We start from the raw sequence: 16,616 nt of genomic DNA on the forward strand, positions 1-16,616 counted from the left end.
ATTATGCAGTTTGGCATTGTCTTACTGAAATAAACAAGGCCATTCCTGGAAAAGACGTCATCTGGATGGCAGCATGTTGCTCCAAAACCTGTATATATCATTGAGCATTAATGTCCCAGATATGCAAACTACCCATGGTACACCCTCATACCATCACAGCTGCTGGCTTTTGAGCTGTGCACTGATAACAACCCATTTGGAACATTGAGAAATGTTATTCTTAAATTATTGCACTATTTGCCTGTTGGGGTTCAACCCAGTCTGAAACGGTCAATCGGTCAACTTATTTCTCGGGACCCCCGCCCTCGTACCACCCAGACGTCTGGGACGGAACACCGCAAAAAAACAGAGAACCAGAGATCGGTTTAACTGCTGTTTATTCACAGTATTCTCGCCAAAGATGAAATATTACAAACACCTTTTATAACAAATCATAATCTCTCCAAACGGCTATTGTGTCTGTCAAATGTGTGTGTGTGTTTGTATGTGAGGGTGTGAGTAAGTGACATAATTTTGATATCTGTGTCTATGTGTGTGTGGTTGACTTGCGAGCAAGTGAGCAGCTTGATCTTGGGGCAGGTCAAATAATCATAACATACAGTCATACGAAACATAAACAAAGAATATGTCTGGCAAAACAAAGAAATGCTACTTCACCAGAGAAAGGTCAAACAGGATTCAGGATTAAACTCATGAAGTCTTAACATTAGAATCATAAGATCGTCACATCACACACACATCACATTATCTCTAGCCACTTTATCCTTCTACAGGGTCGCAGGCAAGCTGGAGCCTATCCCAGCTGACTACGGGCGAAAGGCGGGGTACACCCTGGACAAGTCGCCAGGTCATCACAGGGCTGACACATAGACACAGACAACCATCCACACTCACATTCACACACACGGTCAATTTAGAGTCACCAGTTAACCTAACCTGCATGTCTTTGGACTGTGGGGGAAACCGGAGCACCCGGAGGAAACCCACGCGGACACGGGGAGAACATGCAAACTCCGCACAGAAGGGCCCTCGTCGGCCCCGGGGCTCGAACCCAGGACCTTCTTGCTGTGAGGCGACAGCGCTAACCACTACACCACCGTGCCGCCCCTCATAAGATCTTAACAACCCTAAATTATATTCTGTAATTATAAAACTAACTTAAATCATTGAATGCATCTTAGATCTAACAATTAAATTTAAATCACTGCCATAGTATATGCAATAATCCAAAAATATAAAGTCTTAACTCTTTGTTCAGCAATAAGGCTACCATTACATCCAACATTAAAGCATGTGTGGGTCGATCTGGGTCCGTGTACGTCGCAGCCATCAGATTACGGTTTTGATTTCGAAAAATAAAAAATAGAAAACGACCTATATTTCGTTTTTCGTTTTAAAATCAATGAACAGAAAACGGAAGACGACTTATATCCTGTTGTTCTACTTAAAATAAAAAAAACAAAAATAGGAAATGACTCTTCACTTGACTTTCTGTGCAGTGTAAATAATGATAATTTGAAATTGAGAAAAAATTCCATTCCTGATTTTACCTAAAGGCCTTTCTTAATGACCCAGAAGCTGTGCTTTCCTGCGAGCTCCACAAAACCTGAGAATACCGCCTCTACGGAGAAGACATTTGTATGTAGCCAACTGTTAGATCCAAAATGTCTTTAGATCAGTACTCGGATTTTATAAAACACAAGAGATTAAGTGGGATGGCGTGTGCCGATATTGCTGCAGCACTGACGGGTCACTTTGGTTCTTTAAGAGGATTTTCAGAGAGGAATGTACGGCGGTGGTGCACAGAGCAAGGACTTGGCGCAAAGGATTTCTGCCCTGACAGGCAATTGGAAAGTGAAGTGGCGAAAGCTATCGAAGAGGTGTGGTGTTTGTCACAGTGTGAATAAAAATGTTTTATGTTCCGGTATTCCAAAAGATCGCGTAGCGCTGTATCTTTGACATGCCCTTATTATGGTTGCCATGGCAACGATAAACACACTGCAGCTGGAAGTGCCCCTCGTTGAAAAAAAAGTCAACCAAAGATGGTTGATGGTCTACCAGAGCCCTGGTTCTACGCTTATACTATTCTTTTGTCAGTAGGCTAGAATTACTTTAGTATGCTGCACAGTTGCATAGTTGACACATGATTGTGCATATGCAGAGTATCTCGTCTTCACAACACACAACACACCTTGTAGGCCATACAAGGGAATTTTCTGTAACATACATAATTACTGAGTGTAAAAAATGCAGTGAAATTGGGCTGCATTGAGGGGGGTGGTGGTGGATGATGTAAAGGCGATGAATGATGTGAACAAAGGGCATGAGTGAGCCTATGTGGCTTGCTTGGGGGGTGAGGGGGGCAGTTAAAATTCAAGCAGAAGAAACCTTGGGCAGATCCCTGGCTCAAAGAGTCAACCCAGTTAACTGCCAGCTAGGGATCATGCAGGAAGAGGGAGTCAAGGAGAAGGCCTTGTGTGTGTGTGGGGGGGGGGGGGGGGCATGAATTAATCTTAATAATGATAAATGCATCATGATAAATGCATCAAAACATAAAATTCCTTTCTCAGACTGGGTCGTACTACGGAAGAAAAATGATGACCGGCTATCTTGCTACAAAAGGGGTCAAAGCTTCTGAGGGCAGAGTGGGCAAAGTCCTACAAACAGTTAACCCACCATACCATGCAGCAAGACAGCAAGTAAGGCCAAATACAATGTCTCATCATACATAGGCTTGTTGAAAAGGTATTGAAAAGGTGTGCATACCAATGAGAGACAGTTTTTATTTATTTATTTATTTTACTATAGGGTGCCAGAAACCTTAACCCAGTGCCTTACAATGCTGAATATATGGGTCACAAGTTACACATTGACCAAAATGAAAAATTGGTCATGTTTGGAGTGACCCATGTCATGGCTATTGATGGGTACAGCAAGAAGATTGTTGGGCATTCAACAATGCCCATCAAAAACAACATTATAATTTATGATGAAGTGTACAGGTAAGAAAAAAAGAAAAGAAAGAAAATAATATGCCCCCCTTTCTTGAGAGGATCACCATTATAGATGTTAGCTGTTCAATGTATTTGTTAGTAATTCTATTTAAGCTTGACATTTTCCACATGTTTATGTATTGTTTTCAGGCCAGCTGTGATGTCCTACAGGATATGGGACCAAGTGCGTGTAGACTGTGGAAGGGAGTTTTTCTTGATCTTATTTGTCCAGGAGAAGCTGGCTGCATACCGCCACAACAAGGAAAGGCAGCCATACCTTCAAACGCCATCGACCAGGGTAAAACAAGTCACACACATCAATCTAATTAATGCTTGCTGTACTGGGGGCCTGTAGCATGACACTATCCTCATAATCTTTTCATCTGCACAGAATCATACAATTGAAAGGATGTGGTTAGAAGTAAATCAAAGGGTAAATTTTCCCCTGAAGACTGCGCTTGTTCAGATGTGTGACCAGGAGGAAATTTGTTTGGATGACAGCTTGACAAAATTCTGCACATCCAACCTAACATGTCACATATCCCAAATTGGCCTCACAAATTTTGTGAAAGCATGGAATGCCCACAGAATTCCAGGTACTTACATTGCTTACATTTTTATTTATTTTGTTTTTGTCAGTAAGCATGTATAGTTACATATCAAGCCCTTATTTTTAACAGGAAAGGGGATACCAAATCTCCTCTGTGGTCAAGGATGCCCGGCAAAGGTCTTGGAAGACAACCTACCTATTGGTGAAATTGCAGCAGACCTCTACCAGCAGGAAGTGGGGACAGCACTGACCAGAGAAGCCGTGTTTGGCACAGACCCTTTTTCCAATGAGGAAGCCCGCAGAAATGCTGAAAGCGAGTTTGCATCACACTTTGATCCCTTGTCACTTTTGCACAGTGCAGTCAACAACAATTTCAGCCCATTTCAGAATGCACTTAGGTGTCTTATTGATATCACTAGACAACATGCTGCTTAAGAGTAATGTTTGTTTCCTTAACATTAGTCCTGCAATTTCAGGATTGTAATACACTGCTTTGTCTTGCCATTTACCATGTCTTTGATGGTTGAGCAGAAGGTTCTTATGAAAGATGCACAATCCAAACAATGATGCTCAGAAATAAACATTTATTATCAAAGGCCAAAGGAAATATGCATTTTATATGAATTGTTTTATTCAGTAACCACTCTAGTTTAGGCCTCTGTACTCTGAACAGTGCAAACAACGATGTCCAAAAATAAACATTTATTAAGAACGAAAAGTAAGAGGCCAGTAGCAGCTCACAAAATTAGGCCTCTGCAGTCTTAAAAAATAACAGCACTGCAGAGAGACCCAGTGTCTCATGTATATTTTCACTAAAAGCTTCAGCTCTGCATTTCAGGCAGTGCTCAGAGGTAAGCAGCCACTGCTCCACACAGGTCCAACACCCAACAAGAGACCTGCAACAGGTTGCAAAGACGGGTCTATCCATTATATCTGCAAAATATCAAAGAAGAGAAAACTATGTAATAATGGTAAATGAATTATAGTTATAATTTGTTTTACCCTCTAAATGAGAAGTCATAAGTGCTTCACCAACACCCCTCATATTCACCAATTTACACACAATGAATCACCCCTCTGCTTTGCACTTTTAATTACAGAGAATGGATCAGCACCATGTCCATGCTGTGTAGTTTCATACCTTTACAAACAAGGCAGGATACACCTTCCATTGCTGGCTTCAGGGCAGTAGTCGTCAGAGCTGCTGTAGTCGTAGTCTTGACCACCTCTGACAGCCGGGTTATGTTGTCTCTAATTTCTTGTAGTTGGTCCAGTGTTTGCTGGACTGGAAAGCTATCCTCAACCCTGCAACTTAAATGTACAGAAAAAAATGAGCTAGTTCTATACATTATTCAACAAAGGAGTGAAAAGCTTTTTCCACTTTGGCAATTGCTTTACGTCATTTTGTATTACCTAGTTCTTGATCTTCGCCCTGACTGGAACTCCTGGACGTCCTCATCCATCAAGGCATAAATCTTCCTTGAATTTTGTTTCCAGTAGTGGGAAGCTTAAAAGTCAGAGTACATATCACAACATATCAACATAATATATAACATATAACAAAAACAACATCAGTCTTAATTCAAAAACAGCAAGCTAAGGTTAGATAATTACTTCTTGTGCCTTCGGAATCCATAATCTTGTTCCCCTGAGAGTCAGTGAGGGTGATTGGGTCATCAGTGCCAAGGGCTTCTTTCACTTTGGTTGAGATACCTTGTAGTGTGGCTTCAGCCTCAGTGAATCTAATCACAAGTGTGCGTGAGGTTGTCAGCCGGTTGTCAACAACATCAGCAAAGTGTACTGACCTGAAGATAAAACAAAAACACATTCAGTTGCTCATGTTTCCTACTTCGACAGCTGAAATATCAGTAACAAACACACACACACACACACACACCTTCAGTATCTCACAGAAGTGAGTGCACCCCTAAACTCAAATGTGCACCTGTAAGGCATCCTCCAGCAGAAGGTAGAGGAGCACAAGGTGTCTAACATCCATGTGCTCAGTGGCGTCATCATGGAGACACACACACCTATACATGTGTGTGTGTGTGTTTTATTTAGCAGTAGATATTAGGTAGCTCACCTTTGAAATGTTCTTCCCATTGGTCCCTGTCGTATATTTGACGGACTGGGAGAGGAGGAGGAAGATGAGGAGGAGAAAGAGGCTAGCCGCCTAAATGCAAAAGGTGTAGAGCATGTAGGAGCATTGTGTGCGGCGTTTTGCTCGGGGTCGCCATGCACCTCGTAGTGTCCACGGCTTACCAGAGTCAATGTTGAAAAATACCCAGTGTCTTCTGGGAATAGGGCCGTATTGGAATCATCCATCAGATATAGGGAATCCCCAGTGATCTGTGGAGTTGAACAAAATTAGAAGCAATGAGCATGGTTAAGATTTTTAGGCTATCCACCTAATTCCACGCTCCCATCACACATCACCATCTCCTCTTTCTGTCCTCTCTTGCTAATACACCACCGTCTCCACTTTATCCCCCCACGCGCACATAGACGACCACCACCATCCCACTGAGCAGCCAACATCATTTAGCCTACATGTTTTGTGAGCTGCTCTTAACTGGTGATCTGAAGTTTGGGGAAACCATTTCATGTCCCGAAAAATACACCAAATATGCCAATGCAATATTAAAATGCCTATGTATTAGCCAATAAGTTTGCACTGAATGACTGAGGTTATTTTAATGGCCATATGGACGGTTTTATAACACTTCTTGCTAGCTGGCTGGCTAGCCAGGTTGCAATAGGCACGTAAGAAAAGAAAGTTTTAGGACAAATTAAACAGAAATGTGTCGTCTGATGCCCATGTAACACACAGTATTACATAATTATAGCTGCCATAACTGAGAAAGTCGTGGTGGTGGGGATAGTGATACTTTTTGGTTATTGGCGTGACAGAGCCGATGACTAGCAATCTAGTTGTTATGACGGGCCTACTATTTTCTAAACTGCAAATTCTTAGCACCTGGAAAATCCTTCCAATCTTTGCCATGGTCATGTCCTCCTCCTTTACGGCCAGTCGGTTTGCGCCCTTGAACAAAACATAGCTGTTCATAGTAGCCTACCTGCCACAACTACACGTACACGGGTCTGAACAACGCCTACAGATATCTCTCGTCGTGAGTAGCTCGCAGAGAGCACAGCTTCCGGGTCATTAAGAAAGGCCTTTAGGTAAAATCGGGAATGGAATTTTTTCTCAATTTCAAATTACCATTATTTACACTGCACAGAAAGTCAAGTGAAGAGTCATTTCCTATTTTTTTTTTTTTTATTTTAAGTAGAACAACAGGATATAAGTCATCTTCCGTTTTCTGTTCATTGATTTTAAAACGAAAAACGAAATACAGGTCGTTTTCTATTTTTTATTTTTCTAAATCAAAACCGTAATCTGATGGCCGTGACGTACACGGACCGATCTGACATCAAAACAGACCTTGGCGTCGTTCAGACATCTCTGATCAAAAATACACATTTCATATCAAACATAAACAAAATGTTCCCAAACAATGTCCAGCCGAGACAGAAGGTAATTTTAACTGAACCGAAGTTAATCCTTAATTTTGTCACCATTTTAATAAATTACTGCCTTCTTGGTCAAGAATAATACTTATATAAACCTGTGAAAGTGAAAAGTTGTCCCATTCGTTCCTGAAATAAGATTGCAGCTGCTCAACAATTCGGGGTCTCCTGTGTCATATTTTGCATTAATAATGGCCCAAATTTTTTCAGTGGGAGACAGGTCTGGACTTCAGGCAGGCCAGTTTAGCACCCGGACTCTTACCATGGAGCAATGCAGTTATAATACATGCATTATGCAGTTTGGCATTGTCTTACTGAAATAAACAAGGCCATTCCTGGAAAAGACGTCATCTGGATGGCAGCATGTTGCTCCAAAACCTGTATATATCATTGAGCATTAATGTCCCAGATGTGCAAGCTACCCATGGTACACCCTCATACCATCACAGTTGCTGGCTTTTGAGCTGTGCACTGATAACAACCTAGTTGGAACACTGAGAAATGTTATTCTTAAATTATTGCACTATTTGCCTATGTAGTCTTTCACAGTGGTGAATCCCTCCCCATCTTTACTTCTGAGAGACTCCGCCTCTCTGGGATGCTCTTTTTACACCCAGTCATATTCCTGACCTGTTGCCAATTAACCTCATTAGGTGGGGTTTTTTTTTCATTTCATTTTGTTTTGTTTTTAACATTACACAACTTTTCCAGTTTGTTGTTGTCCTGTCACAACTTTTTTTAAACCTTATTCTTGCCACTACATTCAAATTGAGTATTTTTTTTTTTTTGGCAAACCATATGATTTCTCAGTTTCAACGTTTGATATGTTGCCTTTGTACTATTTTCAATGAAATATAGAATTTCCATGATTTGAAAATTATAGCATTCTGTTTGAATTTACATTTTATACAGCATCCCAACTTTTTTTTTTTTGGAAACGGTGTTGTACTCAAATCAAGCAACATGTCATACAAATGAATTCAGTGTAAATGGGAAATCATATACTCTTGTTGTTGATATACTCTGGTTGTAATGTAAGATGCACATAGCAGAAGACTGTCATTGCCTTGCCCTGACTCGCATTTCCTAGGAAATAACTGACCCAACATGCTGTCTCTGGTTTCTAATAAGGCTCATATATTATTGAACAAACCCCCCTGTAGCACAGCATGGTGGCACTGAGGACCCACTGGATGATGCTAGTCAACCACACACTAAACAATCTAAAAGTAAAACATGAAAATATAGTTAATTTATGCATCCTTCATTTTGCTCCCAAAATTCTAAACCAACACACATTTAAATACCGCACAGATTGTGGTCTGAGAGAATTTCTTACTGGGCTACAAGCTACATTCTAATATGTACGTACATACTTACTGATACTGCATACATGATTATATGTGTTGATATATGATCAAGCATCTGCCGTGACTGCATTGCAATGTTTAACCTATACTGTGTTTAACTTGGTTTGTTCTTTTGATTACTGTTTGATCATGGGGTAAGCCATGGCCTAATGGTTAGAGAAGCAGTTTTGGGACCAAAAGGTCACCAGTTCAATTCCCTGGACCGTCAGGAATGGCTAAAGTGCCCTTGAGCAAGACACCTAACCCCCAGCTGCTCCCCAGGCTGCTCTGGGTATATTGTACATCACTCTGGATAAGAGCATCTACTAAATGCCTGTAATATCTCATCTCATTATCTCTAGCCACTTTATCCTTCTACAGGGTCGCAGGCAAGCTGAAGCCTATCCCAGCTGACTACGGGCGAAAGGCGGGGTACACCCTGGACAAGTCGCCAGGTTGCCTGTAATATAATATAATATAATACAATATAATCTGGTAAAATGTTTATGGCCTTTACCTGCCTTAATGAATTTAGTGCCAGGAACATGTTTCAAAAAAGTTGTGACCAAAAGCAACAAAAGACTGTGTAATTTTAAAAAAGAAACTAGTTAGGTTAACTGGCAACAAGTCAGTAATATGATTGGGAATAAAAAGAGCATCCCCAAGAGGCTGAGTCTCTCAGAAGTAAAGATGGAGAGGGGTTCACCACTCTGTGAAAGACTGTGTGGGCAAATAGTGAAACGATTTAGGAATTCCTCAATGTAAAACTGCAAAGAATTTGGGGATCATATAATCTATGGAAGATAATATCATTATAAGATTCAGAAAATCCAGGGGGATCTCTGCAGACAAGGGACAAGGCCGAAAACTAACACTGGATGGTTGTGATCTTCGAGCTCTCAGGTAACACTCCATTAAAAACAGACACAGTTCTGTAGTGGAAATTGCAGCTTGGGCTCAGGAACACTTCCAAAACCCATCATCTGTGAACACGGTTCATCACTGAATCCTCTAATGCAAGTTAGAACCATGAACAATATTCAGAAATGCTGCTGTCTTCACTGGGCCTGAGCTCATTTACGATGGACTAAGGTGATGTGGAAAACTATCCTGTGGTCTGATGACTCCAAATTTGAAATTCTTTTTGGAAATCATAGACACTGCATTCTCTGGGCTAAAGACAAGAGGGACCACCCAGCTTGTTATCAGCACACAGTTCAAAAGCCAACATCTCTAATGGGGTGGGGGCATTAATGCGCATAGCATGGGTAGCTTGCACATCTTGGAAGGCATCATTAATACTGAACTTATAGATCAGATTTGGTGCAACATGCTACCATCCAGTGTCTTTATTCAGGAAAGGCCTTGCTTATTTCAGCAATACAATGCCAAACTGCATTCCACACATATTGCAACTGCATGGCTCCACAGTAAAAGAGTCAGGGTGGTAAACTGGCCTGCCTGCAGTCCCGACCTGTCACCCATTGAAAACATTTGGTGCATTCTGAAGTGTAAATCTACAGTCACTCTCCAGCTCACGATGCTTTGTGATGGGTTATTGATGAAAACGAGGTGTTTTGGTGATGATACATGGCAATATACAGGCAAGCTAAAAGTTCTGGTCACACAGCAGGTGAACACTTGACTGTCACACTTTCATGCACTCGAGCAGCCATGGTCACCCACAGAGCGCACTGTGCACGCTCTTGGGACCCAGTCATTATGGAAAACACCTGATGCTGATTTAAGTGCAGTCAGCACATGCATATAAGGATGCTCTTTTCACAGAGGCCTTGCAAAGTATTATCATTATCACTGTCACATTTGTTTCTTGCCATATTTATGACTCTGGTTAAATACTCTGCTTTATGACACTGCTTTCTGTTTTGCTTTTGATTTCATTTGTATTTTGTTACTCTGACCTTGCCTCACATTTTGTTTTTGTAAATATCATGCCTGCTAATAAACACTCTTCTTGCACTTATGTCCATCTACCACTGCATACCTGACAGAATACTTCATAAAGTCTCTGTGAAAACAGTGTCCTTATATGCATGTACTGATTGTACTCAAATCAGCATCAGGTGTTTCCCATCACGACTGGATCCCAAGAGCATATACAATGCGCACCAAAAGATTCCTGAATGTAAATGTTCTTTTTAACTCTTGGTGAATGTGAGGCTATGCCAAGCCACTGTGCTCATGAGGCTCCCTTGAGCATCAGGGATATGAATTTGAGACAAATACATCTCGAGAGGCTTGGCAAAGGTTCACCGAGCTTCAAGAAGTATTCCCAAACCCATCTGTGAATATTCACTGCTTACGTAGTTTGCTGATGAAAACATCGCCAGCAAATTTCAATGCATGCATGCATTGAAAATTTTTACAACATTTTTGGCCGCTCACAAGGCAGAGAAACACCAAGAAACAACTCACAAAGCTTGGAGAACATTCACTGTACATCATACGATTGGTGGCGATGCTACCGATTTTTCATTGCCAAGTATTTGCAAACCCATTGTGAGCTGTAGTGTGACCAGGACCTTAAATACAACAAAGGAAACCTAAACTGTTGAGCAACTGAAATTGTATATCAGGCAAAAATGGGACAACATTTCATTTTCAAGACTGCAGCAGCTGGTCTCCTCAGTTCCCAAACATTTACAGAGTGTTGTTAAAAGTAGAGGTGGTGCAACACAGTGGTAAACATGCCCCTGTTCCAAGTTTTTTGAAACTTGCCATTGGGTTTTGAACAAGAGCTGCCAACAAACACATGCACACCATGCTCAAAGGGAGTCTGAGACATATCAAACCTCAGTGATGAAGAGGGATAATTTAATCTATATGGTCATGTTCTAATCATGCTGATTCTGGGCTGACCTGCAGGACAACAACATGCGGTGTACCAAAAAAGCTGGAGTACCAGCTGACCTGACAGGCTTAATCGACAAGTTCTGAGTGACACAGAGAATAGACTCATAACCAGAACTCCTCTGAGCGGTTATATGTTGTGTATAAATAATGTTTAAAATCAAGCATACCTGATATGATGCATGTAAAATCAGAGGGTGAGACAGTACCAGTTTTTCAGCGTCAGTCACCATGAGAGCAGAGGCTGCAACAACATGCAAACACATGGGCATATCTTGAACCACAGCCTCCAGCATATTTGATAGGTAAGTTACAGGATGATATCCTTTGCCATGCTCTTGAGCCAGGACCCCCGCCCCGGTCACTCCATCCTCCAAGATGTACAGGTGGAAAGGCAGATTAGAATCAGACAGACCCAGCACTGAAGCTGATGTGATAGCTGATGATAATTCAGATAACAGACTGAGTGTATCATTTCAGAAGACCATACAATGTCATTGGGCTGCTCTTTGAGGCAGGACTTTCTCAACATCTAAAGATGTACTGATGACAATAGTTAATGAGTTCGAGAAAAGACAACATGACAGTCTTATTCGGGGGAGAAGCCACCTCAAGGATCATAGAGAGTTAATCAGATGACAGACAATGCTCACCTTGAGAGATGTCAAAGCCTAGGTATCACACCAAGGGCTGACAGAACTGCAACTTGGACCATGAGGCTTTAAATTGACACCTAGCCAGGTGCACAAGAAGAGCCTTGCTTCCACTTGGACTCATCTTCAGCTGAGAGTAGAATGTCGTCCACATATTGGAGCAATGTGCAGCCATCAGGGAAGGTCAGAGAACCCTTGAACCCTTGAGGTAGATGGGTCCATGTATATTGTTGCTGCTTAAAAGTAAAGGCAAATATGGGTTGAGCTTCAACACTCATGGGGACACTGAAAAATGCACTGCAAAGATCAACAACAGTAAAGTGAGTATGTTGACTAGGAATTGATAATCTCATCTCATCTCATTATCTCTAGCCGCTTTATCCTTCTACAGGGTTGCAGGGGAATTGATAATAAAAACTGAAACAATGTCTGGTACAGGAGGGCTGACAGATATAAGCAATTGATGAATACATACACAGGAACAGATGTTTTCAGACTGGCAGTATATGGGGTACCTGTACACGTATGACTTCAATGGGGTGTGACACCCAGAAAGTTTGAAGCACCTAATTTAAAATCTGAGGAACAGAGACTTTAGTGCCTGTGTCATCCTCCAGGTCATACTCAGAAAACAGCAGAAGCAAAAGAAAGATTATTTAGATAGATTCACCGTGTATTATGTCTGTGTATTCACTGGGTTCACTTATGCCCTAGGAAACACCACAGGACTATTTATACTCATATGCCCTAGGAAACACCACAGGACTATTTATACGATTCATGTATGTGTGTGACTGGGATAACCAAAATCTACTTCATCCAATCGGCCCTAGGAAACACCATAGGATTATGTATATGATGCATGTCATGTGTGCGCAATTGGGATAACCAAATTTCAGATCTCCAAATGGAAGAGAACCCTGTGTCTGTGAAGGTTCTCAGTCATCCAGGTCATAGTAAACCATAGGTGCTGAAAAAAAAGCAACTGGACTTGCTTGAAATTCTTCAAGACATTTCACCTCTCATCTGAAAGGCTTCTTCAGTTCTGTCTGACTAGTGGGGAATTCCAGGTATTTATTCTCTAGTGGTTCAAAAGCAACCCTAAGGAGAGTTGTTGAGGTCACCTGGGTCGTTGAGTCATCCTGTAGCTGTAGGTCACTGAGGGTCAGGTGTGAATGATGTTAGCAGCCTAGAGGGTCTTTAGGGTGATCTGTGGGTCGTTGGCTTTCTCTGCCATCATTGAAATCAGCTGAGTTTGGGTGTGGATGTGTATTCGGTTTTCTGGGAAGTGTGCCAAGGACTGCATTGTAGGTGGCTGAAAAGTAGTGTCTCAGGCCAAGTTTACAGTAGACTGTATCTGTCTCGTTTTCTTCACGGATGCACTGTCCGTTTACATTAAAACACCTGGAAATGCCGGGAAACAGGAATCCGCCAGCGTCCACGTATTCAATCTAGATCGTGTCTGGTCCGGTGCTGTGTAAACATTGAGATACGCGGATACGCTGTGCTGAGCTCTAGCTGGCGTCGTCATTGGACAACGTCACTGTGACATCCACTTTCCTGATTCGCTGGCGTTGGTCATGTGATGCGACTGCTGAAAAACGGCGCGGACTTCCGCCTTGTATCACCTTTCATTAAAGAGTATAAAAGTATGAAAATACTGCAAATACTGATGCAAATACTGCCCATTGTGTAGTTATGATTGTCTTTAGGCTTGCCATCCTTCCACTTGCAAGTAGTAAGTGACGCGCATACCCGATATGCACTGAGAGCACACACACAGCGGCTCAGTCCCAAATTACTGCTCGTGCACTTCACTCGCGCGCTCTGTGAGCTGCGCAGGGCCAGAGTGCGCACCCTCCAGAGGGCACTCGCTGTTCAGGGCGGAGTGATTTGGAGTGCAGGATGCCTGCAGAGCCGAGCGTATCCGTGTATTGGCGTTGCTGTGTGCAGGTGAATCGTGTATTGGTGTTGCTGTGTGCATGTTAATCGTTTTAAAAACGTTAATCTGATGATCCACTGATACGGTCTAATGTAAACCCCACCTCAGGCTACATCCACACAACAACGGCAACGAGATGTTATTTAAAAATATATCGCGTCCAAATGGGCAACGATCAGTAAAATATCAGGTCCATATGGCAACGCAACGCTTGCTGAAAACAATGCAATACACATGCCACACCTCTAGGGGCGCTGTAAGACGGTCCCTTCGGAGACACCAGAACAATAGAAGAAGTAAGGACGCATGCGCATAAACTATTATGCGCGAGACTTCATATTAGCCACAAAGTCAGGAAAATCTATTCGTAAAATTACATTATAATGACCAAATACAATGAAAAGTATTTTTCCAGTCTCACCTGTGAAAGGTAATCCCATGTGATCTCGTTTGGACGGCAAACCTGTTGGTACAGTTAAACACAGCTAATCTTTATTCTCCGCTTTGACCTATCCAATATGGCGGCGAGGATAACGTATGATTCTATGCGGAAGGCGGCGTCTTTAATGGTCCGGAATAAATTGAATGCTACATGTTGATGGATTAATTTGCTCTTCTATGCCCTTTTTGAGGAATGTATTGTAGGACTTAAACCAACATCTGAAGAGGTGAGATCGCTCCTTTTTTTCCCTATTTTTGCTGGCGGAATTGACTCTGCCCTAAGGGCAGAGTCTCTCTCTCTCTCTCTCTCTCTCTCTCTCTCACTTTGCACCATTACACAATAAATATTCACAGTGAAAATATTTTGTAAGCGCGTTTCATGAACCAAGTTATAGGATTTGTTGACAACTTGCATCAAGTTCGTTACACTTCTACCCGGCGTGAAGCACTCACAGTCATGTGGTTGTGACGTCATCGTAAACAAATCCGTTCTACTCATCCAGATGACTTCACAATGGCAACATTGCCAGATCTTTCCACTCTGGAACCCGTTCTCAAAAAGATTGCGTTTTGGGCACCCAAAACGCCGGTGCCGTGTGGACGCCAGGCCTAAACGATAAGCAATTGTATCGGAGTCACCTGAATCCGTTGCTGTGTAGACAGGGCCTCAGACCACCTCCTCTGTTCAGTGATGGTTATTCCAGGTTGACAAAGATGGCTTCTTTTACTCCTCTTTCAAAGAGAACCCAGTGTACTTAATGAGAAATAAAATATGGAGTTCCCAGATGAGCCCCCATAAAAATATTAGGGTTTGAGCTGTCTGTACTGAAGGAGATGGGATTAACAAAATGTGATCTAAGAGTGTAGCCCTCTGCTGCCAAGAAGATTCTGCCTCACGGATCCAGGAGTAAACAGTCTCTGATGCAGACACAGCTGTTCAGATATGTCACATCACATCACATTATCTCTAGCCGCTTTATCCTTCTACAGGGTCGCAGGCAAGCTGGAGCCTATCCCAGCTGACTACGGGCGAAAGGCGGGGTACACCCTGGACAAGTCGCCAGGTCATCACAGGGCTGACACATAGACACAGACAACCATTCACACTCACATTCACACCTACGGTCAATTTAGAGTCACCAGTTAACCTAACCTGCATGTCTTTGGACTGTGGGGGAAACCGGAGCACCCGGAGGAAACCCACACGGACATGGGGAGAACATGCAAACTCTGCACAGAAAGGCCCTCGCCGGCCACGGGGCTCGAACCCGGACCTTCTTGCTGTGAGGCGACAGTGCTAACCACTACACCACCGTGCCGCCCCCAATCCTACATGCACAAGTGAAATCGGGCTATTGTGCAAGGTGCATTGTGCACCCGAGCCACACGTGGCGCTACACGCCCCATCGTGTTGGTACACTTCCGGTTGTCGTCATGAAGAAGAGCTATAGTGTTGCCAGATACTGCTGACGTATTCCAGCCCAAAACATGTTCAAATCCGCTAAAATGCAGTTAAAACCCCCAATCTGGCAACACTGGCAGTTCCGTGTTCAAGCTGTTCGGCTTGCTCTAACAGACTGTATGGCTACAAACTGTCCTGTGCAGACCACTGTTTTGTAAGACAACTTATTTTGCACAATAATAGTTTTCTAAAGTCCATTTTTTGCTTACAAAAAAATATTTTTTTTTGCTTACAATTTAACTTATGTCTTAATAAACACACAAAAAGTTCAATTGTTTTGTTTTTATTGACATTCTTCAGATGTTGGACATTATATATATATATATATATATATATATATATATATATATATATATATATATACACACAAATACAATGACTTGTTTATGTACACAATTCACAGCTATGCAACAGTGCAACAGCTGTACAGATGTATTTGGTGATACAGTAAGTGAGCTAAATTTTAACAGTGCAAACAATGCCACAAAAAGAAAAGATTCATGCCGTTGTCATGATTCGTTGTCATGCCGACCGAGGCTGTTGTGTTTCCCGCTTGTGGTCTTGTCACTCATCACTTCCGGAAGGGGCAGTGCTGAAGTAAGTAGCTCGAATATGTAGCTCGATAGGGTATACATGCACTAAGTAGCTTGGCTAAAATCGCATAATCTAGGTCGTGTAGCTCGATTCCGAGAAATCAAGTTCGGTTCAATTTCAGCCGAATTAAGGTGTATACATGGCATTTAGAACTTCGATTTCAGTCGAGCAACGGCAGAAATTCTATTCTCTCTATTGCCGCTTTTCCACTACAAACGCGGCTGAGC

General features: G+C 42.2%; 1 protein-coding gene across 1 annotated transcript; it reads left to right on the forward strand.

The window, feature by feature from the left end:
- Positions 1 to 1,715: 1,715 nt before the first annotated feature.
- Positions 1,716 to 3,978, forward strand: LOC132895964 (uncharacterized). Its single transcript, XM_060936697.1, has 6 exons — positions 1,716 to 1,880; positions 2,571 to 2,699; positions 2,809 to 3,002; positions 3,144 to 3,291; positions 3,385 to 3,589; positions 3,674 to 3,978. Exons 1-6 carry the CDS (start codon positions 1,716 to 1,718, stop codon positions 3,976 to 3,978), a joined length of 1,146 nt encoding a protein of 381 aa, XP_060792680.1.
- The last annotated feature ends 12,638 nt before the right edge of the window (positions 3,979 to 16,616 follow it).

Source organism: Neoarius graeffei, chromosome 13 (genome assembly GCF_027579695.1).
Source record: "Neoarius graeffei isolate fNeoGra1 chromosome 13, fNeoGra1.pri, whole genome shotgun sequence".
In the NCBI taxonomy this organism is placed as follows: Eukaryota; Metazoa; Chordata; class Actinopteri; order Siluriformes; family Ariidae; genus Neoarius; species Neoarius graeffei.